Here is a 25,991-nt window from a genome sequence, read left to right on the forward strand (position 1 = left end):
GACCCCAGGAGGGAGGAGCAGCTGGCCCTTCTCCTTCAGCTCCAGAGATCCACTCCCAAGAGCAGCCCCGAGGGGGGCCTCCAAAGGGGCCGTTTTCATTTCGGTCTCCCATCAGTGTTCAGTCCACCTGGCTGCCAAGGTGGGGAGAGGGGAGGGTTTACCCAGGGGTGCCTGAGCGGCGGGATGAGGAGGCTGCCTGGGGGCCAGGAGAGCCAGGTGGTCAGGGTGAAGGGAGCCCCAGCTCCCAAAGGGACTCTCTGGGGTCCAGGCTCTCCCCACCAGGCCCCAGGCAGAAAGGCTCCTGCTGGCCAAGAGCTGGGGGCAGAGCCTGGTGCTGTGAGCAAAGATCCCACAAGGGAGGAGGAGGAGAGGGCCCCGGCCTCAAAGCAGCTCAGGAGGGGCGATGCTGAGCCCCAAAGCTGCCAGCCTCCACCCCGTGACTTACTTCTACGAAGAAGGCCGTGCTGCTGAGGCGCCAGGGCAAGAACTCCGAGTCCAGGCCTGGGAGAAGCAGCTGAGCAAACCTGTGGCTGTGGGAGCTGAGGTGCAGGACCATGGCTCTAAGGGGGCACAAAGGAGGTCACAGAAGCCCCCGGTTGGAGCTGGGCCGGATCCCACTCACAGCCCAGCCAAGCCAGCTCTCCCACTGTTTTATTTCCCACCTCCATGCCTTTGCCCTCCCCTACAGCCTTGAAAGCTTCCTCACAGACTCAGCTCAAGCAGCACCTTCTGCCCAGAGCTTGTCCCACTGCCCTGGCTCATACCTCAAAGGAGCCATCTCGAGGCCACTTCTAAGTTGGCTGACTAAGTTGGAACCATGTGTGGGATGCCAGACTCTAAGGAAGGGCCAGGTGATGGCCCTGGCATGGTGGGCAGAGTGCCAGGTGGGCACCTTCCTCAGACTCAGGCTCCTAAGAACCTGACCCCATGAGAGTCCTTTCTGGAAGGCAGGAGGGCCCCCTGCCCACTTCCGGGACTCCTAGGACAGGGGTGGCACAGCTGGGCATCCCCCAGCCACATGCCCAGAGGCTTTCTCATGCTCATCTGGGCTACCTGGCCAGGAGACAGACTCCATCAATGTACGTCCGGGGGTCCTCCAGGAGGGCCCAAACCCTCTGCTCCATCAGGCTCTGCATCATCTCCTCACTCCCAGTGCGACTCATTATGCCCTGCAGGGTCTTGACTGTGAGCCTGGGAAAACCAGGGAAGGAGAGCGGCCCTTCAGGTGACGGGTGCTGGGCATCGCAGGGCACACGAGAAGAGGCAGAGGCCAGCCCCTGTCCTCAAGGAGCTTGTGGATTATGGACAGACGGAAGACCCCGGAATTACCAGGGCTGGGGAAGGCTTCCTGGAGGAGGGGGATTTTAGCCAGGACTTCAGGGAAGCTAGAGGGTCTGCAGTGAAAGCAGAGGAGGGAGAGCATTGCTGGTATGGGAAGGCCAGAGAAAATGCCAAGATCCAAGAGAGGGAGGGCCAGGGGCAGCCGAACAGCTCAGGAGGCAGAGAGCCAGGCCAGAAACAGGAAGTCATAGGTTCAAATCCAGCCTCAAACACTTCCTAGCTGTGTTATCCTGGGCACTCTCCTTATTGGCTTTCCCCAGCCCCTAAGCCATAGCCCAATCTCCATCCTCTGGCCTTGGTCCTGCCCACCCTGGGACTAGGAACCCAAAGGACTCGGGGACCTCCATAGGCCCTTCAGCTGTCAGTCCACTGATGACCCCCTAAGCCTTCATCTTATCCTCTGGGAAATGAGCACAGTGAGGGGCGATCACTGCCTGCCCTCAGGTCCAGGAAGGCGCATTCTGTCCAGATGGGGAAGGAGCCGCCCCAGGTCCCGAGCTTTTCCTCCCTCCACCCTGCCTCCTGGGTCCATCCCTTCTCCCTGCTCACATACTTGCGCCCCACCACCTCTCCCCAGGACTATCCCAGCAGCCACCCCCACACTGTCTGCCCATGCCAGGCTCCCCCATTCCACCCCCTCCGAAGGCTCCTTCTTGCCCTGCGGGTCTGTGCTAAAGGCATCGACCTGCTTGTAAAGCCCCTCCCCAGCTCCCATCCAGCCTTGTCGGACCACCAAGCCTACACGTGCCCCCACTGCGCCCACGCGAGCCCCCACTGCGCCCATGCTGCACCACACTCCATCATCCCTCCCTGGGCACTTGGCTCTGCATCCCTCGTGTCCCCCACAAAAGGGCTCGAATCCAGCCTGATGGGTGTTGTGTAGGCCACTTTCTCAGGTGTATTATCTTCCTCCACATCCTGCCCCCCCCCAAGTCTCATGTCCCTGGAGCCTGACACACAGTAGGTGCTTTTTTAGCAAAGATGACTGATGGCTGCTGCAGGGCAGAATGAATTGTTCCCTGCCAGCTCACCAAGAGCGCCAAGAGCACCAAGAGTGCCAAGAGCGCCAAGAGCTCCGGGGTCTCCAGACCTTTGAGAGGGGAAGCTGGGGTTGGGGGAGGGCAGGTGTCCCTCCATCCGGTCATCACCCCAGCCCAGCGGCCCTACCTGCGGGGAGTGGTTTTGTTCTGCAGGTTCCCAGTCTGGATGACCCCCCAGGAGTCCGGCGGCAGGGAGGCCTGCGAGGGCTCCAAAGTGCTGCTCAGCTCCTGGAGGACTGTGCAGGACAGTTCTGGGAAGATGTCCTGCAGGTTCTCCCTGCTGTCCAGGGCCATGGTGATCTTGTGGAGGGCACACACCGCCTGCAGGGAGAGAGCAGCCCATGTGCCAGATCCCACCCCCAGTGGAGCCCCCACCACGGAGGGGCTCCCACCCTGCACCATTCCTTGCCACTAATGAGCAGCCCATGTGCTGTGCTCACGCTGCACCAGCTGCCCTCCCATGTGTCCCCCCCAACAGAGGAGCAGCCCCCGGGCTCCACACTGGCTCACGGTGATGGGGTCCACGGCAGCCAGCCGCCACACGTCCTTTTTGGAGGTGGCCCGGCTCCTGGGGGCTTTCTTCTCCTGGATCCTGGACATCAGGGCATGCAGGATCTTCTGAGCAAAGGCTGTGTCTTCTGCCAGCGCTTCCCACAACTCGGTGACGTTACTGGAACAGAACCATCAATGGCTGCCTCGGTTCTCCAGTCTGACATTCAAGGATCTCCCCCAACAAGCCCTGCCCAGCTCCCCAGCCCAATCTCATAGCACTCTCCAGTCCAACGGAACAAGACTATTCTCTGCCCCAGCCTAGCCACCAGCACATACCCCATCTTCTCCCTTCTGGGAGGGGCACAATGTCAGGAAGATCCATGCTCAAATCTGGCCTCAGACACAAAACTGGCTGTGTGACTCTGAACCAGTCACTTTAACTTGCCTACCTCAGTTTCCTCAGCTGCAAAATGGGGGAAATCCTAGCATCTACTGCCCAGGACCATTGTGAGGTTTTGTAGAGGCTCTTAATGAGTGCGGTTCCCCCACTCCCTCAGCCTATACCCTCCCTCTCTCCTCTTCCTGGGAATCCTCTGATGACACCTCCTCCATGAAGCCTTCCCCCTCTCCATCTGCCATTCTCTGAGTCACCCATTGGGCCCTGCTGTATGTCACTGTTCTGCTCACCCTCCCCCTCCCCAGGGTCATCTCTCAGTCAAAGCGGGCATCGATCTCTTTGAACCCCTGGCAGAGGATTCTGTGCACAGTAGGTCTTCATTTAATGTCACATGAGACCAGATGAATTGGCACAAAATAACCAACCAGATCAGGAGGGAGATGGGCCCCTCCCTGAGGGTGCCCAGCCTGTGCCCAGCTTGGACAGTGCTAGGTCAAGGTTGACATCAGGTTAGCGTTCTCAGCTCTCCCTTCTAGCACTTAACTCTGTGACTCTGGGAATGATTTCAATTCTGCTCCTGATCTCTGAGTGACCCTGGGCCAGTCCTCATGTGGGGACAGCATGAGGACAGCAGGAGCTTCCATCAGGAAAAGCTCTGGAAAATCCAAAAAGAGCCCCCCAGTAGCAAAGACTCTGGGGTAGCCATAGTGCAGCTAAAGTCAGACACGGAGCTCATTCCTCACCTGAGGCTCCAACCCCTCCCTCTCCTCCTTCTTTGCTAAAACTTTCAGCCAAGAACCACTGATGTTATGCATTCTGTGGGAATCTGGAGTAGACGGTTACATATTGACATATTGATGTATGCGCCTATAGAAAACTCTGTCTGGATTCGATGAGGTGAACCAGATCCTCTGTACCAAACTTGTCAATCGTTTACCTTCCTTGTTTAAGTGGAAATTTGTACAATATCCCCAGCTTGTTTCCCCCACACATAAAAGTAGATGTAACTTTCAACAAAGTGCTTCTGGTTGCTATCAGTGCCTTTAGCCCTCCTGACACTCAACTGTGTCTGTGTCGTTTTCCCTGCTGCCTTTTGGGGACCCTGAGAATGTCATGGACTACATCCTCTCACCCCACAGGCTTCCATTTCCTTCTCTCTACAATGAAGGGTTTGGGCTCTTGGACCTCGAGGGCACAAGGGTATCTTCCCCTTAAACCTATGGTCTCACGTGCAGCAGACAGAGAGGAAGAACTGAGGAAGAATCCTGAGGGGAATTGGAAGGACTGTGTGTGTGTGTGTGTGTGTGTGTGTGTGTGTGTGTGTGAGAGAGAGAGAGAGAGAGAGAGAGAGAGAGAGAGAGAGAGAGAGAGAGAGAGAGTCTGACTGTGAGTGTGGGTGTGTGGGTATCTGAGTGTGTGTGTGAGAGAGAGGGGGTGAGTGTGTGTGTATGAGTCTGTGAACGTGTGTGTGACTATGTGACTTGTGAGAGTATGTGTGTGTGCATGAGTGTGTGTGTGTGTGTGTGTGCATATGAGCATGTGCATGATCTTATCTCAGTATGGACTTCCAGACTGCACTTATGGTCTTGTTGGGACTGGGCACTCCCTGTGCCAGAGCCATTTGGCACCTCTTCTTGGGCCTTGGTCTCAGAGAGCTGCCTGGGGCACAGAGCAGGCTCACTGCCTGGCTCAGGGTGTCCCTGCCAGGCTGTGCCTGAACTAGTTCCCAAGCTGAGTCTTTGGGGCTCCACGGGCCCCCCTGCTCATAAGAGCCGAGCTGGGCCAGCAGGCATGGACCATTTCCTAAGCCCAGGGGCTGCGTGCACTGATGCTCAATGCCAGGTTTCTCACAAGAATCGAGGGAGTCACATCTAGTCGTGGGAGGAGCCTGGCACCCCCTCAAAGGAGGGCTGAGCCTCGAGTCCCCCCAGCCCCCACCACCTACCTGTCTAGAGGCAGCGGTTGCCTCAAGAGGGAGGTGATGACTGTCTCCTGGTAGGCATGAGCCAGCAAGAGCACAGCCTCCACCAGGGGACGCCGCACATCCGGGTGGCCCACAGAGGGCAGGTGGGCCAAGATGGTGCTCAGGATCTCTGGCACCTGCGGAGGATGGAGACCATGACCAGGTTGGCGGGGCAGCCAGCCCCCACCATTGAGGCACCCCCCAGGCCTCCCCCCCACTCTACCTTGTCCTCTAACTCGTGCCCTCGAAGCTTGAGGATGGTGTTGAGCCAGATGACGGCGGCCTTGTCGTGGGAGAGATTGGTGGCCCCCAGGCTCTCACAGGTGCTCTGGAAGAGGATGACCAGCTCCTCCCACCGCACCTCCTTGCTGATCACCTATGAGCAAACCAAGCCCAGCCAGAGGTCAGGGTGCCCTGAGCCCTGCCTCAGCCTCCCCAGATCCCTGAGGAAGCCGGAGTCTCCCCCTGGAAGCCCAGAGTAGAGGCTCTTCACCTGGATGTGCCACCCTGGCTCTTTAATGGCCATCATTGCCCCCAGGTCTCCTCCAGAGCCCAAGCATGTTGTTTTAGGCACTGAAACACTCTCTTTGGAGAAGAGTCGATGCATAGGCCCCACCTGGCTGCCCAAGGGGACAGGAAAGGTCAAGAACCCCCAGTCTGGAGGTTCGTGGTTCCTCTGGAGGGGTGCCCTTTCCCCAGGCCTACTCAGGAAGGTCACAGAATCTCGGGGCTCCGAGGCACCTCCGGGGCTGCCTGGAATCCTCACTTTGGGCTGGTCACTGTGGGCAAGTGTTTCCCAGAACCAAGCCTGAATTGGCCTCTTGGCAGCTCTTACCCATCCTTCCTAGACCCACCTTCTAGGGCCCAACAGAATCCGTCTCTTCTGCCTTTCAGAAAAATGGAGACCTCAAGCTCCCAACACTCCTGAGCCTCCTCTTCTCCAGTCAAGGGTCCCCAGTGCCCTGTGCTGAGCCTCACAAGGTGGAGGGGGCCCCAGTGTCTTCTGCCATCTTGTTAACTCTCCTACTTGTATCCTCCAGTTTCCCTGATGTAATCCCTAGAGCCCAGAACCCTGATGAGGTCTGATCAAGGAAGGGGGCAGCAGGACTACCAGCTCCTGGTTCTAAACACAACACCTCTGTGGCCACCTGCCACTAGTGGTCTCATTAACACTCTTGGCTGGCACACTCCATGGCAGACTCCTATGGAGCCAACTATGCCCTCTTTTGCCCTCTGTCTCTACTCGGGCCCTGATGCCCAGCCTAGAAACAGGAGCCTTCCAAATGCTCAAGAAAACAAGTTGATTAAAGCCTTGGTGCCCTGGTGCCCTGGTGCCCTGGCACCAGAGACAAAATCTCAAGCAATGGCCATCACCTGAGAGGCCCCAGAGCTCCCCAGAGAGAAGGCGACATCAAGCTCCAAGTGACTACACAGCCTGGGGAGAAGCATCCTGGGGCAGCTTAGAGAGAACAGAGCCAGAAGGCAAGGGGATGCCCACTGGGACTGCCTCTAAGGTTCCTTGGGGTGTTCTGTCACAGCAGCCAGAAAGACCCAAGTTCAAATCCTGCCTCAGACACTAGATGTGTGACCCTCGGGGGGAAAAAAACTTCCCCACTTTTGCCTCCTGTGTAAAATTTGGATAATAATATTATCAATCTCCCAGGGCTGTTGTGAGGATCAAGAGAGCTACATATGGGGAGTATTTTACAAACCCTGAAGTGCTGGATAAATCCTAACTAGTGGTAGTAATGGCAGAATTGTCACAGTGGCAGCAGTGATGGCGGCAGCAGTACCCACAAGGACCCAGGAGCTCCCCAGCGTCTCTGCCTGCCAGCACCCAGGGATGCCCGGGGTGCACCGAAAGAACCAAACGTGTGGCCGGGCTCTGCTGAGGGTAGGGGCTGGGGTCTGAGGGTCCAGCCCGAGACAGATGCCTCGGTGGGTCTGGAGCTCAGGTCACCAGCCTTAATCACCTTGGCGATCCTGGCGGACAAGGAATAGAGCTTGTCCATGTCCGTCGTCTTCAGTTCTTCTTTGATGTCCAGCAGCTCCTTCTCTGTCGCCGTGTCCTGTATGGACCAGGGCCGGGCTGCAATTCACAAATACGGTGAAGATCCTTGGGAAGTCCAAGGAGAGAGAGCAGAGGCCAGGCCAAGGCACTCATGAATCTCTCCCCCACAGCTCTCCCAGGGCTCAGAGTTCTCAGTGTCCAAGCCTGAGGACCCCCAGGTCCCCTTCTCCATGTGGAGGTCCAGGCCCCTTCGAGAGTCTCAGTTCCCCTCAGTGGTCTGGGGACTCTTCTCCCTCCTCACACTATCAGGCTACTCCCCACTCTGGTATCCCCCATCCCTAGGTGAAATGCAAGCCCAAAGAGGGAAGGGGCTGGTTCCTCTTCTCTTCTTTCTGCCTCCAAGGCTCACACGGTTCTAGGCACATAGTAGGTGCTTAATAAATGCTCATCGGCTGATTCATTGACGGATTTGGTTTGAGACAACAATAAATGGTCAAACAAACTGCAAACAGAGGAGAGTTGAAAGGTCCACAGAGACGTGGATTTTCACCTTCCCAAATAGCCTTGCCTGGCCAAACACCAAGGGAAGGTCAGACATCAAAGAGCATATCCCACACAAATTAGGGGGGAAAGAAGAGTTTCCCTGTCACATCTATGGATGGGGGAAGAATCTGCGACCAAACAAGAGTTACAGAATATACAATGAATCATTAGATTATAGGAAATTAAAAGCTTCTGAACAAACAAAAGCAACGCTGTCAAGATTAGAAGGAAAGCAGGAGACTGGGCGGGGAGGGGCAGGACTTTGTAGCAAGTTTCTCTGATAAAAGCCTCATTTCTCATACGCAGAGAGAACTGAGTCAAATTTCCAAGAATGCAAGTCATTCCCCAATTGATAAATGGTCAAAGACAATGAACAGGCCATTTTCAGAAGAAGCAATCAAAGCTATCTACAGTCATCTGAAAAAATCCTCTAACTCACTATAGAGAAATGCACGTTAAAACAAGTGTGACGAGATCATTCGCACCGATCAGATTGTCTAATATGGCAGAAAGGGAAAACAATCAAAGTGATGTGAAAAATTGAGACACTAACACACTGTTGGCCAAGTGGTCCGATTATTCTGGAGAAAAATTTGGAACTATACCCAAAGGGCTATAGCAATGCCACTACTAGGTCTGTATCCCGAAGAGACCAAAGAAAAAGGAAAAGGACCCATATGTACAGAAATACTGATGGCAGCTCTTCTTGTGGTGACAAAGAATCCGAAATTGAGGGGACATCCATCAACCGGGGAATGGTTAAGCAAGTTGTCATATATGAATGTGAGGGCAGACTGTTGTGCTATCAGAAATAAAGAGGAGGAAAGTACCAGAAAAACCTAAGAAGACTCGTATGAATTAATGCAGAGAGAAATAAGCAGAACCAGGAGAACATCGTATACAGTGAGAGCAATATTGGGCAATGAGCAACAAATATCAACTGTAATCAAATTGCTTGCTAACTTATGGAAGGGGTAGGGAAAGGAGAGAATTTGAAACAGATATTTTTTAAAATAAATTAGGTTTTGGGGGCAGCTGGGTAACTCAGTGGATTGGGAGCCAGGCCTAGAGATGGGAGGTCCCGGGTTAAAATCTGGCTTCAGACACTTTCTAGGTGTGTGACCCTGGGCAAGTCACTTAACTCCCATTGCCTAGCCCTTACCACTCTTTTGTCTTGGAACCAAAACATAGTATTAATTCTAAGACAGAAGTTAAGGGTTTTAAAAAGAAGGAGGAGGAAGAAGGAGGAGGAGGAAGAGGAGGAAGAGGAAGAGGAAGGGGAAGGGGAAGAGGAAGGGGAAAGCGAAGAAGAAGGGGAGGGGAAGGGGAAGAGGAAGGAGAAGAAGGAGAAGGAAGAGGAGGAGGAGAAGAAGGAGAAGGAGAAGGAGGAGGAGGAGGAAGAAGGAAGAGAAGGAGAAGGAGGAGGAGGAGGAGGAGGAGGAGGAGAAGGAGGAGGAAGGAGGAGGAGGAGGAGGAGGNTTCTCTCCCCAGTAAAAGCAGGAGCTCCCTAAGTGGGGAGACAGGGTCTTACCACCCATCCCACCCCACCCCAGGAAGAGTGGAAGGGGTGATTGCTAGCTTCTTACCCTGGAGGTCTAAAAGGCAGCAGATGACATCAACAGTGGACTGGCGGGTCTTCACCTCAGAGTCACAGGTATGTGGGGCCAAAAGTCCAATCAGAGTGCCAAACTGGCCAGATTTCAGGGGGATCTGGTTTGTAAGAGGCAGAAAACTGATGGTCTCAGAATCTGTATGTGTCTGTCCCTGTCTCTCTGACTGCCTCTCTGTCTCTATATCACTCTCTCTCTGTCTCTGTCTTTCTGTCTGTATCTCTTGCTTTTTTATTACACTCACACTGAGGTTCAAATATCAACCCAGAAAGACTTCAGTTTGCCTCCCACCCATGTTAATACTGGAAAACTAATTGGGGAACATTTCCTGAACCTTCTCCTCTCAGTAGTAAGGTGAGAACTGGGGGTGTAAGACATGGCCTAGTTCAGTGATGGTGAACCTTTTAGAGACTGAGGGCCGAAACTGCAGCCCCCATTCTGCTTATGAGCCCCCCCCCTCACCCCACCTTACCCCAGTCAGGGGAGGTAAGAAGCATTCCCACTGGGTTGCAGGGCAGAGGGGCAGGTGAAAAGTCCTCAGGGGCACATGGAGAGGGGAAGGAGCAGTGCACATGCTATTGGTTTGCCAACATGAGTCTAGTCTATCAAGATAGTTGTGGCAAACAGCTTTATTAAGTCTTTCTAGTTTTGATATAAGAAAGGGTTCCCCTGGGGTGGGAGGAGGAGCAGGCGGCTGTGATTGTGGCGTAAAACCAGAAGGCGATAAGAACACCTTGTGTGAGAGAGCCCACACGTGCAATTTCACCAGTCCGTGGGGCTTCCAGTGAAGAAATGCGCTTTCCCAATGAAGGGCTGCACTAGCAGTCTTAGACCTCTGCCTGGATACTGAGGGGTTTAGTGATGTGTCCAGGCTCCTGCCCAGGCTTTGAGGGGCTTAGTAACTGGCTCTTCAGGGGGCACAAAGGCTTTTAAGTTGAATCAGCATCACTACTTTCTACAGAGGTTTCAGGGCATTTGTTGTTCAATGGGGGCAAGGGGAACCAAGTGGGAAAGACAGAAAATCAATGTTCATTAGGAGAAAGATTCCTTAAATCTTCTTTTAAAAATAAATAAAATAACGGACAGCTGGGTGGCTAATGGATTGAGAGGCAGGCTAAGAGATGGGAGGTCCTGGATTCAAATCTAGACTCAGACACCTCCTGGCTGTGTGACCCTGGACAAGTCACCTCATTGCCCAGCCTTTATTGTTCTTCTGCTTTAGAACCAATACACAGAATTGATTCTAAGATGGAAGGTAAGGGCTTTTGTTTTTGTTTTTGTTTTTGTTTTTGTTTTGAAAGAGAGGAAGGGTCTTGTTCATGGAAGGTAAGGGTTTATAGAGAGACAGAGTCAGAAAGATAGAGACAGACAGAGACAGAGACAGATGGGGGGAAGAGACAGACAGAGAGAAGAGAGAGACATACACAAACAGAAAAGAGAGAGCGAAGAAGGAGGGGAGAGACAGACAGACAGAGAAGAGAGAGGGAGGGACAGAGACAGACAGAAAGACAGACAGAGACAGACAGAGGGAGGGAGGGAAAGACAGACAGACAGAGAAAAGAGGGAGGATGAGACAGAAAGAGAAAGATAGAGTGAGAGACAGACAGACAGAGAAGAGAGAGGGAGGAGGGAGAGGGAGAAGAGAGAGGGAGGAGGGAGGAAGGAGAGGGAGAAGGGGGAGAGAGAGAGAGAGACAGACAGACAGACAGACAGACAGACAGACAGACAGACAGAGACAGACAGAGACAGACAGAGACAGACAGAGACAGAGAGACAGACAGAGACAGAGAGAGACAGAGAGTGTGAGCTAGAGTGGAGGCGGGGCTCAGCCTCTTGAGGGCAACATCTCAGGGAGTAAAGCCCAGCCTGGAGAAGTGGAGCTCATGCACAGGGGAGGGATGTTCCTCCAGACCCTGAGCCAGCTGCCAGCACAGGGCTTAGCTTGAGGAAGACTCACCAGGATGGTGACACCCTCCCTATAGACTTGCAGGAGCCGAAGGCTCAGGGCGACCGCTCTCTCTCGCTCCCAGTCTTTCTCTGAATGTAACCACTTCTCAAGGAGCTGCAGGGGAAGGGAGGTGGGACAGCAGGCATTAGGAGGATGGGTGAGTCGGAATCACCTAAGAGAAGCCCTGAGACCCCTTTGCTTATTCCCACCAGATTAACAGTGGCTTGGAAGGTGCTCGCCAACTGGAGGACCAACTCTGTGACTGGGACTTGGCCAGCCTTTGCAGGGGAGGGGGCCCCATCTGAGCCCAGGACCATCCTTCCACATGCTTGGACATGAAGGGTCCTCAGAAGTCCCACTGATAAGCTCCTCCCATCCTCTGAAGTTTCTTTCCTAAGGAACTATGGAATCACAAACAGGAGAATGAGGAGTTTGGAGGACCAAAGCTCACAATCCACGATGCCCTGCTTATGGCCACCAGCAATGCCAACTTCTTCTGGTACATAGAAAGAGGGCTTCTGGGGTGTTTCCAAGCCAACTCACATGGAATATCTCCTGAAGGCCCTTGGGATCCATCTCTCTTTCCAGAAGGCTTTCCATCAGCACCATCAGTGCATTCATGGAATTCTCGTATAACGTCTGAGACCAAGAGAAGACATGCCCAGGGGTTATCCACCCAACAGGAGTGAGAGGGCCCTGGAGCCTTTTGTTCTGCCTGATGCTAGGGAGAACGTCAGAGGCGTGAGCTCCATGGGGAAGCCACGTGGATGCTTAGAGCCTCAGTTCCCTTGTCTGTGAAATGGAGGCGTTAGATGAGAGGGTGTTGAGCTCTTCCAACCCTCAGACATGGGGACCTGAGGCCATTGGTCAGGTTCATTAGTGAGATTGTTCTTAGTTTAATTGGCAGAAGAAGCAGACTGGGAGGAGAGGATGGAAGGAGACCTGAGCCAGGTTCTCTTTCATTGCCGTGATCAGGGAGCCAGAGGAAGGTGGTCAGCTGAGGCCAATGACCCCAAGAAGGGTACAGCCCCCCTGATGCCCAGTCCACACCCACACATACTCCCAGGCTGCCTGTGGGAAGTATTTAAATCCAGAAAGTTCCCAGAAAAGCAACTCTCATCTGGTAGATCCTGGTCCTGCCCTGGTTCTGTGCCTCTAAAGCTGATTGTATTGGAAAGAGAAAAGGGAGGAGGAGGGGGCTGGGCTCTCATTGAGGCAGGTCAGGGCAGCTTGGGGGTCTCATTACCTCAGTGGCCTTCCCTACGTGGCTCCCTGGAGCTGTGGGCTTCTTTGGGAAGGTGCTATTCATTGTTATAAGTGCCTAAGGTGGGTCTTGGGCACAGAGTGCCTCAAAGGGCTGGGCAGAACTGATTCCATGTCACAAGGTCAGCAATAGGTACAACTGGAGCAATCCCCCCCCCCCCAGCCCTTCTCCGTGGTCTCAGGTGTGCCTGGGTCCAAGGTTGAGGGACCTGACCTAGCCCAGGCCTCAGGTGGGGTATCTGGGTGTGAAGGAGCAAAGGTGCCCAATCCAGGATCCAGCTCAGTCTTGAACAGATGGGAGGCCTGAGAGGAGAACTTACCTGAACTTGTTCACTGTCCTCTCCTGGGGGCGGGAGAGGGAATACGCACTGGAGACTCCTGTCCATCAACTCGTGGTTTTCCTCCAGGGTGAAAGGAGGCCTCAGTTTGCTGGGAAAAGCAAAGGACAGTGAGGAACTGGCTGGTGGGCCCAAGAGGCCTGCCCTGGACAGGTGGAAGGAAGATGAAGCGGCCAACTTCCAGTGTCAGGGGGGGACTCTAGCAAGCTTTGATTCAGTGTGATTCAGCAAGTGTTTGGGGAACACGTACTACATGCAAGACACCCCCCGTGGAGCTCCTGGGGACCAGGCTTGGCTCTTCTTTGCATGCCCAGTGCTTGGCACAGTGCCTGGCACATAGTAGTGCTTCCCTGTTGACTGCCTGACAAGAGTCAAGACCAAAACCATCCCTGATTGACCCGATTGATGTCTACTGAAGGTTTGTGTGAGAAGGAATAGATACCAGCCCATCCAGTCGTGGAGGAATCTGAGAACCAGAGGCCAAGGCAGCTACACAGTCACCCAGCTGGGGGGAGGGGGAGAGGAGCAGAGACTAGCCCAGAACCCAGACCTACAGCTCCTGGTGCAGTGGAAGGAGCAAGTGCCCAGAGGCAAGGGATCCAGCCTCAGGCACATCCCAGCCAGTCCTGGGAAAGAACCCCAAGCTCCACAAGCCTCAGTTTCCTCACCTGCAAAATGGGGAGGTTGGACTTGTCACCTCTGAAGACATTTCCAGCCGTAAATATATGATCCTGACATCTGTGTAGAGCACTCCTCACTCTCCCCAACTGCCTCCCATTCAGTCAGCTCCCCCAAAACATTCCCTCGCGCTCAGAGTCCTCCCCAACTCTCCTCAGGATCTCATCTCCCCCAGGTAGCCAACACAGCTTCACCTGTTTGGCTTTTGTTTTGGTCTGCCCATAACACAAGGGCAGCACAAGGCTTTGGACCTACTAAGCACTTAATAAATAGTCAAGAGAGATGGAGACAGAGAGATGGATGGATGGGTGGATGAACAGATGGACAGTTGGATGGACGGATGGATGGGTGGTCGGATGGATGGATGGATGGATGGATGGATGGATGGTCAGATGGACGGACGGATGGATGGATGGACAGATGGATGGTCAGATGGATGGATGGATGGATGGATGGATGAATAGATGGATGGTCAGATGGACAGATGGATGGATGGACAGATGGAAAAATAGATAGATGAGGAGACAGGCAGGCAGAAACAGACAGATAGATAGATACATAGATTCACAGACAGATGATAGATTGCTGTTCATCCTTTATTTCAAAGAGGCCCCAAGACATCACGGGGCAATGTCTTGACTCAAATTATGAATTAGATTTAAGTGAGACAAAGTGTTACGAAGCTGTCAGCCTCACTCTCTCTTCCGGGCATCAGAGTTCAGTGGCAAGACAAAAGCCAGGATGATCAGGGAAGGCCCAGGTTGCAGTGGCAGACCTTGGTGTCTTTGACATCTGACCAAGCTTTAAGTGCTTCGTGGTGTCCACTTCAGTCCCTTTTATGGCTCTTGGAACAAATTATTCTCATCTGCCCATCATGCTGGGGCTACTAGGTGGTGCATTGGATAGAGTACTAAGCCTAGAGTCAGGAAGACTCATTTTCCAGCATTCGAATGCTGTCTCAGACACTTAGCAACTGTGTGACCCTGGGCAAGTCATTTCATCCTCTTTGCCCTGGTTTCCTTATTGGTAAAATGGAGAAGGAAATGGCAAACCACTTAGGAATCTTTGCCAAGAAAACCCCAAATGGGGTCATGAAGAGTTGGACGTGACTGGGAAACGCTGAAGAACAATGATATTTACAGGATGTCATACACTATGCCAGACAGATAAATGAGAGAGAGGGAGACAGAGGACATTTATTATGGGCTTGCCACGTAACAAGCCTCTGCTGAGAACGGTGGCGGTGACAAATGTGGGTGAACCAGACAGTCCGTCGCTCCCTTTAATGAGCTGCCCTTACAAGGAGAATGAAGGGGTGGCGGGGAGGGTGAGCTGCTGTTCAGGAGGTGGAGCTGGAAGTCAAGGGAGAGCGTCTGGGAGCTCTCATGAGCAGGCGGTCACCTCCTTAAGACCCTCACGGGCAGGACTAAAATCGGGGTGCTGCCCCCTGCCACATTGCTGCTAGGCCAGCCGGTTGGGCATCTGTGCGCCCCTCTGGTTAGGGAGCCCAGTGGAGGAGCAAATGTCCCCCGGGCATCCCCTCCGCGCCATTCACACGGCCGCCCCGAGCTGGGTCAGCAGGCCACGGCACTCTGTGTGGCTCCCTTAGACAGAGAGCAGCCGAGCTTCCTGAGATGTGCCCAGAGGAAGGTCGTCCCTCTACCGGCTCCCCATGACATCTCTGTCATGCCAAGTCTGAGATGTATCACAGCTGAGCCCTCTCATCTTCACGTCATCCCAGAAGGGCAGATGAGAGAAATACCAGCCAGGGACATCGAGAGCGACTTGCCTCAGCTGCAGGACTCATCGAGGCCCCAGCGTAGATCTGGAACTTTCCACGGTGCCTCCCAGGGCTCCCCTGTCACCAGGGTTCACAGAAATGTCCACGTGTCCACAGCCACACCCAGCCCTTCACGCCTGTGCACTTGGGGGAGTGCTGGCGTGCCTATCCATTAAAAGCATGGCATGGGGAGCCCCATTTGTTCATTATAAGAAGTTCTTGTGGTTTCCAGGGAATCAATTTGCCTGCGATGGTGGCAGCCTCTGCGTCATCCCGTGTTTTGTAAGCCCCTGAACTAGTCCAGGCACGTACGAGGCAAGCCCAGGAGATCCAACGTGTGCCAAAGGACTCGGGCGGGCACGTGCCCTTTCTCAAAATATTTCTCAACTGAACACCTGTTAGGAACCAAAAGCTTGTACCACCAGGCGGGGCTCCTGGGATTCAGAACAAAAAGGGACCTTCATCGTCGTCATCTCCCCATTTTACAGAAGGGGGAAATGAGGCACTGAGAGAGAGGGACTTGCACCAGGGTCCAAAGATAATAACTGATAGAGGAAGGAAGATGGCCACACTTCCCAGTTCAGTTATGTGTCAGCAGGAAACCTCAGAGGGCTCCTAAATGTGAGCCAGGAGGCTCCGAGAGGGAGCCTGAGTGGTTCCCAGGCACACAGGGACTGAGCAGCCTATTGGACACTTGTCACGCTGCTTGATATGGTGGGTTCCCTCTCCTTATACTCCTGCCTCATCTTCCCAGGAAGACCATCAAGCCCCGGTGGCCAGGGGCCATGACTGCTCCTGCTTCAATGTCCCTGGCCTGGAAATATGGCGGCTGGTTTCCTTCCCCCGTGAGGCCAGGCCTCTTGCCATCCTTCAGCCACCTCTGACTCTGAGAGAGAGCCTCTCGTTCTACCCTCCTTCCCAGTCATGGTTTCTTGAACTCTGTCCCCTGGACAGTTAGTTATGGCCCAGATGTGAGAAGGCAAAGGATGGTCCAATGAGCACCTGGGCTCCAGGGGCAGACCTCTGAGATGGGGCCGTGCCTGTCTACAGAGAAGGGCCCCAGGAGCCCAGGTCCAGCCTACCTGAGATGCCAGAGCGCAGTCATCGTCAGGCAGCGCACAGGGGACACCAGAGAGTCCAGCGGCTCCATCTTGAGGATTGCCTGCCCAAGACACACAATGATGACGACGATGATGATGACAATGATAATGGCTGGCACAGCGGCCCTTTAATATTTGCAAAGAGTGATTTACACTATTTCACTGGAGTCTCCCAAAAGTCCCATAAAGTCAGTGCTATTATTATCCCCATTTTATGGGTGAGGAAACTGAGTTTGCCAAGTCATCCAGTTAGACTGATGGCAAAGGACGTGGGTCTGAAGCTGTAAGAGGCCTTAAAGTCAGTGTCCAACTCCCTCAGAATGAGGCTTAAAGTATGCAAAGGACTTCTCCAGGGTCACATAGTCAGCACCCCCTACATGCCAAACACTCTGCAAGTACAAAGAATGAAGCGCTCCCCAGTCACAGCGCACAACTGAGGGGTTTCACCTCCTGTCTTCTGTGATGCCATCCAAGGCTCTAACCATCGCGGGGCACCATCTCTCCAGCTAAAACTGACGATCAGCCTGGCAACTTGGCCCAAGAGTTAGCCCAGCTTGTTTTCCAGAGCTCATCCAACCCTTCTACTTTGGTCAATGCGGCCACCCAGACCGGAGTCTCCATAGCACCCCCATCCCAGACGAGCCCCCAGAAAGAGACCGCTCCAAGGCAGTCCGCTCCTGCTTCCCATGATGCACAAAATAAAATACGTAGGATTACAAAAGAAACCGATCCATGGCAACACAGCCACTGTAAGTAAGGTCAGACTCCCTGCAGTCTAGATCACTCCTTCAGCCTGATAAGGAAAAGATTGTCATCCATCTCAGCCCTATTCTCAGCTCACTCTCCATCACTCTTGTCCATGTGTCTATGTGCGCATCTGTCTCTTGTCTCTCTGTCTCTATCTCTGTGTATGGGTTTCCCCTTGGCCTCCCTCTCCATCTCTGCATCTGTGTATCTCTCTCTCTCTCTCTCTCTCTCTCTCTCTCTCTCTCTCTCTCTCCCTCCCCCTGTTTCTGTCTTTCTGTCTCTGTCTCTCTCTCCTTCTTTCCTTCCCTCCCTCTCTCTCTGTCTCTGTCTCTGTCCCTCTCTCTCCTTCTCCATCTCTGCATCCATGTCTCTCTGTTTCTATCTTCTCTCTCTCCCTCTCTCTGTCTCTGTCTCTCTCCCTCCCTCTCTCTGTCTCTCTGCTTTTCTATGTCTCTCTCTGTCTCTCTGTCTCTCCCTCCCTCTCTCTCTGTCTCTGTCATCACACACACACACACACACACACACACACACACACACACACACACACACCATACTGGCCCAGGGGCCTCGATGATTGAGTCCAGTGCCCCAGTCCCTGCTCCTGAAGGGCCCTGAGCAGAATCCAGTGGCTCCAGAGATAGGGTCCTCCCTGCAGCCAGGCTGTAAAGTGACCAGGCCCCCAGGGCACCCCAAGAAGGTCTCCCAGGCCCCCAAAGTGAGGCAAAGTCCCCCCCCCTCCCAACTCACAATGAGGTTGGTGGTGAGCTCGGGCTTGCAGATATAATCAAAGTCTGCCTTGCCCAAGCCCTGGAGGGCCAGGCAGATCTGGATAATGCTCTGGATGAAGGCCATCTTCAGAGAAACGTCCTGTGTCCACACAGATGAGGCAGGAGTCACAGCCCAAAAGAGAAAGGAAGCCGTGTTCATGCTGTTAGACCACCCAGAGGTCCTCCCAATACGGGGCCCCTGGTTTCTCGCTCTGAAGAGGGAAGCTCCATGGAGCAGCTGGAGGGCAGGGGAGACCCCCTGTGGCCTGCCCACATGTTCTCCTCAGCCACCCTCATGGCCCTGAGCCTCCCCTTTCCAGAGGCCAGGGATCCCAGGCCCTGCAAGGGTCACCTGGCAGCTGGTGGCATAGTGATGCAGGACCTTCTTGGTGATCTCCCTCTCCACGCGGGGCAGGAGCATCTTCGGATGGCAGTAGGCAGCCACGCTGCTGTACATCACCATGAGGGCACTCTTCACCACCTCCCTCCGCCAGGGGTGGTCACTCTGAAGGTGAGCAAAGGTCTGAGAGTGCTCAAGGCCCTCAAGTCCAGCCCCTTCACTTTACCAAGAAAGAGACTGAGGCCCAGGTTACCCTGCTCATCAGCACCCTGGGGCACCTCATAGCCCTTGATGCCTAGCTGACTCTCCATGATTCTCCATAAACTGGTCTTGTGCCCTATGACTCCTCCATGCCATTCCCTCTCACTGCCATGCCTGGAATGCTCTCTCTGACTTGTGGAATTCCGAGCTCTCTTCCAGCTCAGCTGAGGAGCCCCGATTCCCCCTGACCCTCTCTTGTCCCCCAACCAAGTGTTGCATCTCAAAGACCTTTAGCTTCTCCTTTTCCAGTGTAGTTCAGTACAAAGAACCCTGGGCTGGGCTAGGAGGGCCTGGCTGCAGATGTCGCCTCTTTCTTGATCAACAGTGGGACCTTAGGGGAGTCCCTGAAACTTCTCTAGCCCCCATTCTCCTTAGAAGCCAATAGATAAGATGGCCACTGAGGTCCCTTCCAACAGTAAGCTTAGAATTCTTTATCGTCCATCCCCACCCCCTCCCAGCAGAATATAGACCAGTCCCTGAAGACAGAGGGGATCCTTCATTTCTTTCAGTATGGATATGCAGCAGGTGCTCCAATACTGATTGTTGCAATTAATTAAATTAGTAGTTTGGCTCACTAATGGCATGAAATAGTGAGTAGGAAAAGTCTCCCTGAAGGAAAGGGTACAGGAGCACATAAGCAGAAATTCCATTTCCATGCTAAGGATCCTGAAAGGATCTCCCTTCCCATCTCTGCCCCAATCCCTTATCCCAAGAGTCATCGAGTCTGACAGTGGGGAGGAATTTCAGCAGCCAGCTGCACCCTTTATTCTGCAGATGAGCAAAGCAAGGTGCAGAAGAGAGCAGGGGCAGAACCTCCCTCTGGCTTCTAACTAGACTCCCCTGAACCATACATCCACCCATCCATTCATTCATCCAACAATCCATCTATTCATCCATCTATCTATTCATCCATCCATCCATCCATCCATTCATCCATCTATTCATCTATCCATCCATCCATCCATTCATCCATCCATCCATCTATTCATCCATCCAACCATTCGTCCATCCATCCATCCATCTATTCATCCATCCATCCACCCATTCATCCATCTATTCATCCATCCATCCATCCATCCATTCATCCATCTATTCATCCATCCATCCATCCATCCATCCATCCATCTATTCATCCATCCAACCATTCATCCATCTATCCATCCATCTATTCATCCATCCATCCATCCATCCATCCATTCATCCAACCATCCATCCATACATCCATCGGAGCATTCATCCCAGTCCATTGGAGTCAAGCCCTGCCTCCCACCCATGGACAGAGAGGGATCCCTCACCCTCCAGGCACTAATGTGCCAGGAATCCTCCGTCTCTTGAATTTTCTCTTCAAACTCATGGAGCACGTTGAGCACAGTGACCACTTGACCCCTGGCACAGAGGCCCAGGCAAAGGATTGCTCCCTAGAAAGGGAGACAAGGATGGGGCAAGATGGACAAAAGGCAGAGCAGGACAACACGGGTCACCCCCCACCCCCGGCCTGGCTGGCAGGGAGCCTGACCGTCTTTCCCCCACTAAGGCAAGCAGATTGCCAGCTCCCCAGAGGAATCCGAGAAGCCCCTCCCCACCACCAAATGGCAGCAGCGGCCCTTGCGTCGTCCCCCCGGCTCCCCCATCTCTGGGCCAGAATCCCCACCACAGCACACTCCGAAGTCGGGGGATCTTCTCCCTCTGGTGCCTCGTGGTCGCTGGGGCAGTCAGCTTATGGAAGCCCACAGACTCACCTTTCTCGGAATCGTGGTTTTACCTACATGGCGTAAGCTAGAGGGGACTCCCAAGGAAGCCAATCTTACTGAACTACAGTTATCGGCAGTTCTCAAGGAAGTCCAGACACCCCCAGGAAGAACTCTGTGGGCCAAAGACCTCCCCAGGAGAAGCTCTTGCCTCCTGAGGCAGCCTGTCCCACGGTGGAACAGCTCACACTGTTAACAAGATCTTGCTGCCACCACTCGGTCCATCTCTTTCCAGCTTTCCCCCATCCATTCCAGACCCCCAGCGGGCTCCAAACGGAACAAATGGAGCACCTCTTCTACTGAACACCCGCCACTGGGGGCCCTCACGAGGCCTGGACTCCAGCCCTTCTCTGTCCGGCTCTCAGGCCCTGAGCTCTGTAAGGCCACTGAAGACAGCCGGGCAATGGCAGGGAGAAGCCAGCCAGGCAGGGCCTCACCTCTCGGTCAAAGTCGTTGCTGTAATCAGTTTTGTGCAGGAGCTCCATGAGCTGGGCCTCCACCTTGTCAGCCTCCTGCCCCACTGCCAGCGTGGAGCCCAGCGCCCGGTACAGGAAGGCCTGGAAAGAGGCCCAGAAGAGGAAGGGGACCCTTCAATCTGGCCCAGCGAGGACCCTCCGGCATCCCCTAAGGATCCCACCCAGAGCCTCACAATTCCCGGCCCTTAAAGCAGGCACAGACAAAGAAAGGGAGCCTGGGGATCCCCACAGACAAAGAAAGGGAGCCTGAGGAAAAGCCCGGACTTGGACCCGCAGCCCAGGGCTCTGCCCCATCCTAGTCTGGCTGGCGACCAGGCCTCATTCCAGATGCCTGACCCTCCCCACAGAGGAGACATCCAAGGACCTGAGTTTGAATCTCAGTGGGGCTGTGATGACATGACCCTGCCCTCACCTCAATGAGCCTCAGTTTCTCCACCTATAAAATGAGAGGCTCGAACTAAATGGCCTCTTCAAGCTGCAGCTCAATGATCCTAGAAGAAGCTTCTCATATCATTCTTATTAGATAGATGAGGAAACTGAGGCCCTAGAGAGGGCCAGAGGCTTGCCTCAGGTCACACAGGGAACGAGTTAGGGACAGTGTTCTGCTCCCTCCTCTGCAGATGGGCCCCCATCCGTCGTTCACCCTTGCTACCGCTCATCACCGGGGCCTCTTTGGTGGGAACGCAGCCGACTCTCCGAGCCAAAGAGGCCTTTCGTGGCCAGGGAGGCCGGAAAGCCCATCGTCCACCCCGTGTAGACACTCATCACCACCAACACTCTGGAGGCGGGCAGAGGAGTCCCTTCTCGGAGGACCCACCTTCTCCACAGAGGGGCTCTCGTAGCTGACGATCTGGTGGTTCAGCTCCCGGCTCAGCCTCAGGCTCCAGGGGGTGCCCTGCGTCCTCTTGAGGGAGTTTCTCAGAAACTAGACGGGACAGAGAGCCCGGCAGTCCGGCTGGTGGCCAGGACTTGGGAAGAGGGAAGGAGATCGCCCCCTGCGGCCCTCCCAGCTCTGCCACAGCCAGATTGTGATTCCACGGGCCTCGGTAATCTCAGCACGGAGACTCCCTCCACCAATGCCCATGGATCAGGGCTGCTCTGACTCTTAGCGGAGATGCGGGGCCCTGAGCCACTTGGCCCAGACGCAGGATCAAGGCCTCAGAGAAGGGGCCTCCAAAGTAGTGTGGCCTGAGATGAGGGACCTCAGACAGGCTCCCTAGGCCCCCCTACAGGGCCCTCTGCTCAGTGCCCCCCAGGCAGAACAGCAATAAAGATGACAGCTGAAGGCACCAGTACCCAGCACCCTGAGGTGCTAAAGCCTTCAGGCCATTATCCATGGGGGCAGCTGGCCTCCAGGGGCTCCTTCCTGCAGAGGAGGGGAATGAGCTCCCCAAAAGTGGGATGATGGGGGCATTCGCACCCTGGGCTCTCCAACACCCACCAGACCCCACCAGAAGGGGCTTCCTTCTCCTTCCAACAGAATCACAAGGCAGGGACCCCAAGGTCCTCTCTGCCAGGTACTGGAAAGAGCTCTGGAGGCAGGAGTCCTGGGTTCCAGTCCCAACCCCAGCCCTGCCCAGCCGACTACCTGGATCAGTTTGTCCTCCCAGATCTTCTGATTCCACGTGTACTGTGTATGTTCTGCAGAGGGAAAGGGCAAGGCTGAGGTGGGGGTGGCCTGGAGGCTCCCCCAGCGGCAGGTCCTGGCTTGCCGGCCAGCCTCAGCCCCTCCTGGTTGGGTGCCCCCGCCTCTCTTCTGTCTGGGAGCCATTCAGACAGCAAAGGGAATGTGCCCAAGTCCCAGAGCAGGAGGGAGGTCCAGCACTGTCCCCACTTTACAGAGGGGGAAACTGAGGCTCCTCAGAGCTGGAGAGCCCCGTGACCAGCCCCTTCCACAGTGGCTCAGAGAGGTCCCAAGGATCAGAGGCAGAACCCAGGAGGAGGAGGACAATAGCCACACAGCAGCAGACACGGAGTTCCCAGCACAGAGCATTGGAGAACCCATCCAGGATTCTCTCTAGCTCCCCTCCAGGCCATCACCTCCAGACCCTTCCCATCCCCCATGAGAAGGGCCCTCAGACCCCCAGGGTTCCCCCAGGCCTCCGTACAGCAGCTCTTCATCTTCCTCCAGGGCCCAGGCAACCGCCTTCTTGCTGTTCCTCACCTGGGCCCCTTCATCCTAGCCTATGCGCTTTTGCACAGTGCCCCGGCCCAGAATGCTCTGCAGCTTCCCCTTCACCCCTGTCTCTAGGGTCTTTCTGGCCCCCAGGGCTGCGCTGCCCTCCCCCCCCCCAATTTCCTCCTGGGCATTTGCTTTGGATCTAGGCAGGCTGATGAGCATTTATTTTTTAACCCCTTACCTTCTGTCTCAGAATCAATACCGTGTATTGGTTCCAAGGCAGAAGAGCAGCAAGGATGGGAGTTAAGTGACTTGTCCAGGGTCACCCAGCTAAGAAGTGTCAGGAATTGAACCTAAGTCGTCCAGTCTCTAGTCCTGGCTCTCAATCCACTGAGTCACCCAGCTGCCCCCTCGACAAGCATTTATGAAGCGCCCACCTGTGCCTGGCCCACAGGACATGATTCACTGACTCCCGCGGGGGAGTGGCACCATCCGCACCCAGGGCCCCCCTGCCAGACACCCCCGAGGCCACTGGCCAATAGCAGACCCGCTTCCCGGGCCTTACCTTCCAGGTACTGGATCAGAAGAGGAATCTCCACGTCCCAGAGGTCCGCCATGGTGGGGGCGATACTCTGGTGCAGGGTCTTGAGGAGGTGGAGCATGGCCACCCCGCGCCCCTCCCCTTTGTAAGGGGCCGAGAGAAGCACCTGCAGGAGGGGAGGAGGGGGGCCGTGAGAGACAGCTCGGCCTGGCAGCGGGAGACACGGGGCCAGGAGGGCGGAATGGCACGCGGGGGTGGGGCGGGGGGGATTACGCGGGGCACCAGAAGTCACACGAGCGAGTCAGGCCCCTCACAGAGCCCAGCAATGGTGAGCATGAGCACTCCCAAGGCGGGGTCTGTGTCTCGGCCCCTCCTCCCCCAGCAGCATCCGGCAGGACCCTCCCTCGTGGCCATTGTCGGGGCTCCCCAGCAGGGCCACCTACTCACCAGGAGCCGGGCCAGCAGCCTCTGCGGAGCCGGGAGTTCCACTGCAAAGAGAACGAGCAGGGCTCAGGGGGCGGCCGCTCCAGGAACGTGGCTCGGGGGCTCCTCGAGGGGGGCCCGAGGCAGACCGACCTGTTCTACGGGGCCACCATAGAGTCCAAACAAAAGAGGCCAGCCAGGGAGGGCGAGAGCGGGCGGATGAGCGCCAGGGAAGGGTTCAGCCAGCGATCTCCAAGCACTCATTAAGCCGGGTACTGTGCTCTCCTTTCAGGCCTGGCTGACTCTTAGTGACCCACCCCCCCCCTTGGGGGAGGGGAGGTTCTTGACCAGATACGACAGTGATTGGCCATTTGCTCCTCCAGCTCATTTGACAGATGGAGAAACTGAGGCCAACAGGATGGCGCGACTTGCCCAGGGTCACCCAGCTAAGAAGTGTCTGAGGCCGAATTTGAACTCTGGAAAATGAGCCTTTCTCTCTTCAGGCCTGGCGCTCTGCCCACTGCAGCTGCCCAGCTGCCCCAGGCACTGTGCCAGGCATTGGGAATATGCATTCAACCAATCAAACCAGCCCTGCTCACAAGAGGCTTCCGCTCTAATGGGAAAGCTAAGTATGCGGAGTACAAATAGAACTAAGTAAAAAGGGATTAAACAAGAGAGTTTGGGAGGGAGGGAGGGAGGGAGGGAGGGAGGGCATTACTTGTGGGACTCCAGATAGCCTTTACATAGAAGGTGGTACCTGAGCTGGGTCTCAAAGGAAGGGGAGAGCCAGAGGCAGAAGCAAAGAGGGAGAGCAGCCCAGGCATGGGAGGTAAGCAGTGGGAAATGGGGAGTCATATACGAAGAACAGAGAGAAGGACAGTTTGGTTGAATCCCAGGAGACAGAGGGGGAAATGATGTCCAATGAGTCTGCAGAAGTAGGGTTGGAGGGGGTAGCTGGGTAGCTCAGTGGAGTGAGAGTCAGGCCTAGAGACAGGAGGTCCTGGGTTCAAACCTGGCCTCAGCCACTTCCCAGCTGTGTGACCCTGGGCAAGTCACTTGACCCCCATTGCCCACCCTTACCAATCTTCCACCTATGAGACAATACACCGAAGTACAAGGGTTTAAAAAAAAAAAAAAGAAGTAGGGTTGGAGGCAGTTTGTGAAAGCTTTTAAAAGGAGGAGTTTCTATTTTCTATATCCCACCCACGGGATAGAGGAGATTGGAAAAGACAAAATGCATCATTTCAATTCTATAAAAAATAAAATTTTTTAACCCTCACCTTCTGTCTTAGGATCAATTCTGTGTATTGGTTCTAAGGCAGAAGAGTGGTTAGGGCTAGGCAGTGGGGGTGAAGTGACTTGCCCAGGGTCACATAGTTGGGAAGTGTCTGAGGCCAGATTTGAACCCAGGACCTCCCGTCTCTAGGCCTGACTCTCAATCCACTGAGCTACCCAGCTGCCCCCTCAGTTCTATAAAATTTTAAAGATTTTGCATGAACAAAATCAATGGAACAAGAATAAGGAATAAAAACTCTTCATATCGAATATCTCTGACATCGAAAATATGTGAGGAATAAATACAAAACCCTGTGGTGGTCTCTGATGGGGTGGTGGCTCTGATGGACAATTAATCCTTTCCCCTCCCATCTTCTCCAGGAGATTACTTCCTCAACCATCTCCCCTGCCATCTCTCTCCCTTCTCTTCTTTCCCTCTCTCTGTGTTCTCTGTGTATGTTCTCTTTGTCTCTCTCTCCCTGTGTCTCTCTATCTCTGTCTCTCTGTCTCTGTCTCTCTGTCTCTCTCCTCTCTCTGTCTCTCTGACATATTCTCTCTGTCTCTGTCTCTGTCTGTCTGTCTCTCTCCTCTCTGTGTCTGTCTCTGTCTCTTTCCCTATCTCTGTCTCTGTCTCTCTGACTCTCTTTCTCTATCTCTGTCTCTCTCCTTCCCTTCTCTCTCTCTCCCTGCTCCCCCCTCATTCCATCTATATTCTATCTTCTGGTTCCTTCCTTGCTGCCTTCCTGTACTCTCAACTCTTCCCAGTCCTTAATACAAGCCCTCGTCAGAC

General features: G+C 54.5%; 1 protein-coding gene across 1 annotated transcript in view; it reads right to left on the reverse strand.

Annotated features, from left to right (window-relative positions):
• Positions 1–25,991, reverse strand: part of MROH2A (maestro heat like repeat family member 2A) — a 74,361-nt gene that overhangs the window by 13,004 nt on the left and 35,366 nt on the right. The window contains exons 17-37 of the mRNA XM_044669510.1: positions 23,951–23,991; positions 23,528–23,669; positions 22,432–22,484; positions 21,661–21,768; positions 20,805–20,924; positions 19,915–20,037; positions 18,371–18,523; positions 17,999–18,118; positions 16,487–16,566; positions 12,929–13,037; positions 11,889–11,984; positions 11,355–11,459; positions 9,374–9,497; positions 8,341–8,343; positions 7,207–7,322; positions 5,457–5,609; positions 5,216–5,370; positions 2,892–3,051; positions 2,509–2,702; positions 1,054–1,191; positions 446–560 (exon numbers count right to left, since the gene is read on the reverse strand). Of these exons, the coding sequence (XP_044525445.1) occupies positions 446–560; positions 1,054–1,191; positions 2,509–2,702; positions 2,892–3,051; positions 5,216–5,370; positions 5,457–5,609; positions 7,207–7,322; positions 8,341–8,343; positions 9,374–9,497; positions 11,355–11,459; positions 11,889–11,984; positions 12,929–13,037; positions 16,487–16,566; positions 17,999–18,118; positions 18,371–18,523; positions 19,915–20,037; positions 20,805–20,924; positions 21,661–21,768; positions 22,432–22,484; positions 23,528–23,669; positions 23,951–23,991 (2,408 nt within the window). The remainder of the gene's footprint in view (positions 1–445; positions 561–1,053; positions 1,192–2,508; positions 2,703–2,891; positions 3,052–5,215; positions 5,371–5,456; positions 5,610–7,206; positions 7,323–8,340; positions 8,344–9,373; positions 9,498–11,354; positions 11,460–11,888; positions 11,985–12,928; positions 13,038–16,486; positions 16,567–17,998; positions 18,119–18,370; positions 18,524–19,914; positions 20,038–20,804; positions 20,925–21,660; positions 21,769–22,431; positions 22,485–23,527; positions 23,670–23,950; positions 23,992–25,991) is intronic.

This window comes from Gracilinanus agilis, chromosome 3 (genome assembly GCF_016433145.1).
Source record: "Gracilinanus agilis isolate LMUSP501 chromosome 3, AgileGrace, whole genome shotgun sequence".
Taxonomy (NCBI): domain Eukaryota; kingdom Metazoa; phylum Chordata; class Mammalia; order Didelphimorphia; family Didelphidae; genus Gracilinanus; species Gracilinanus agilis.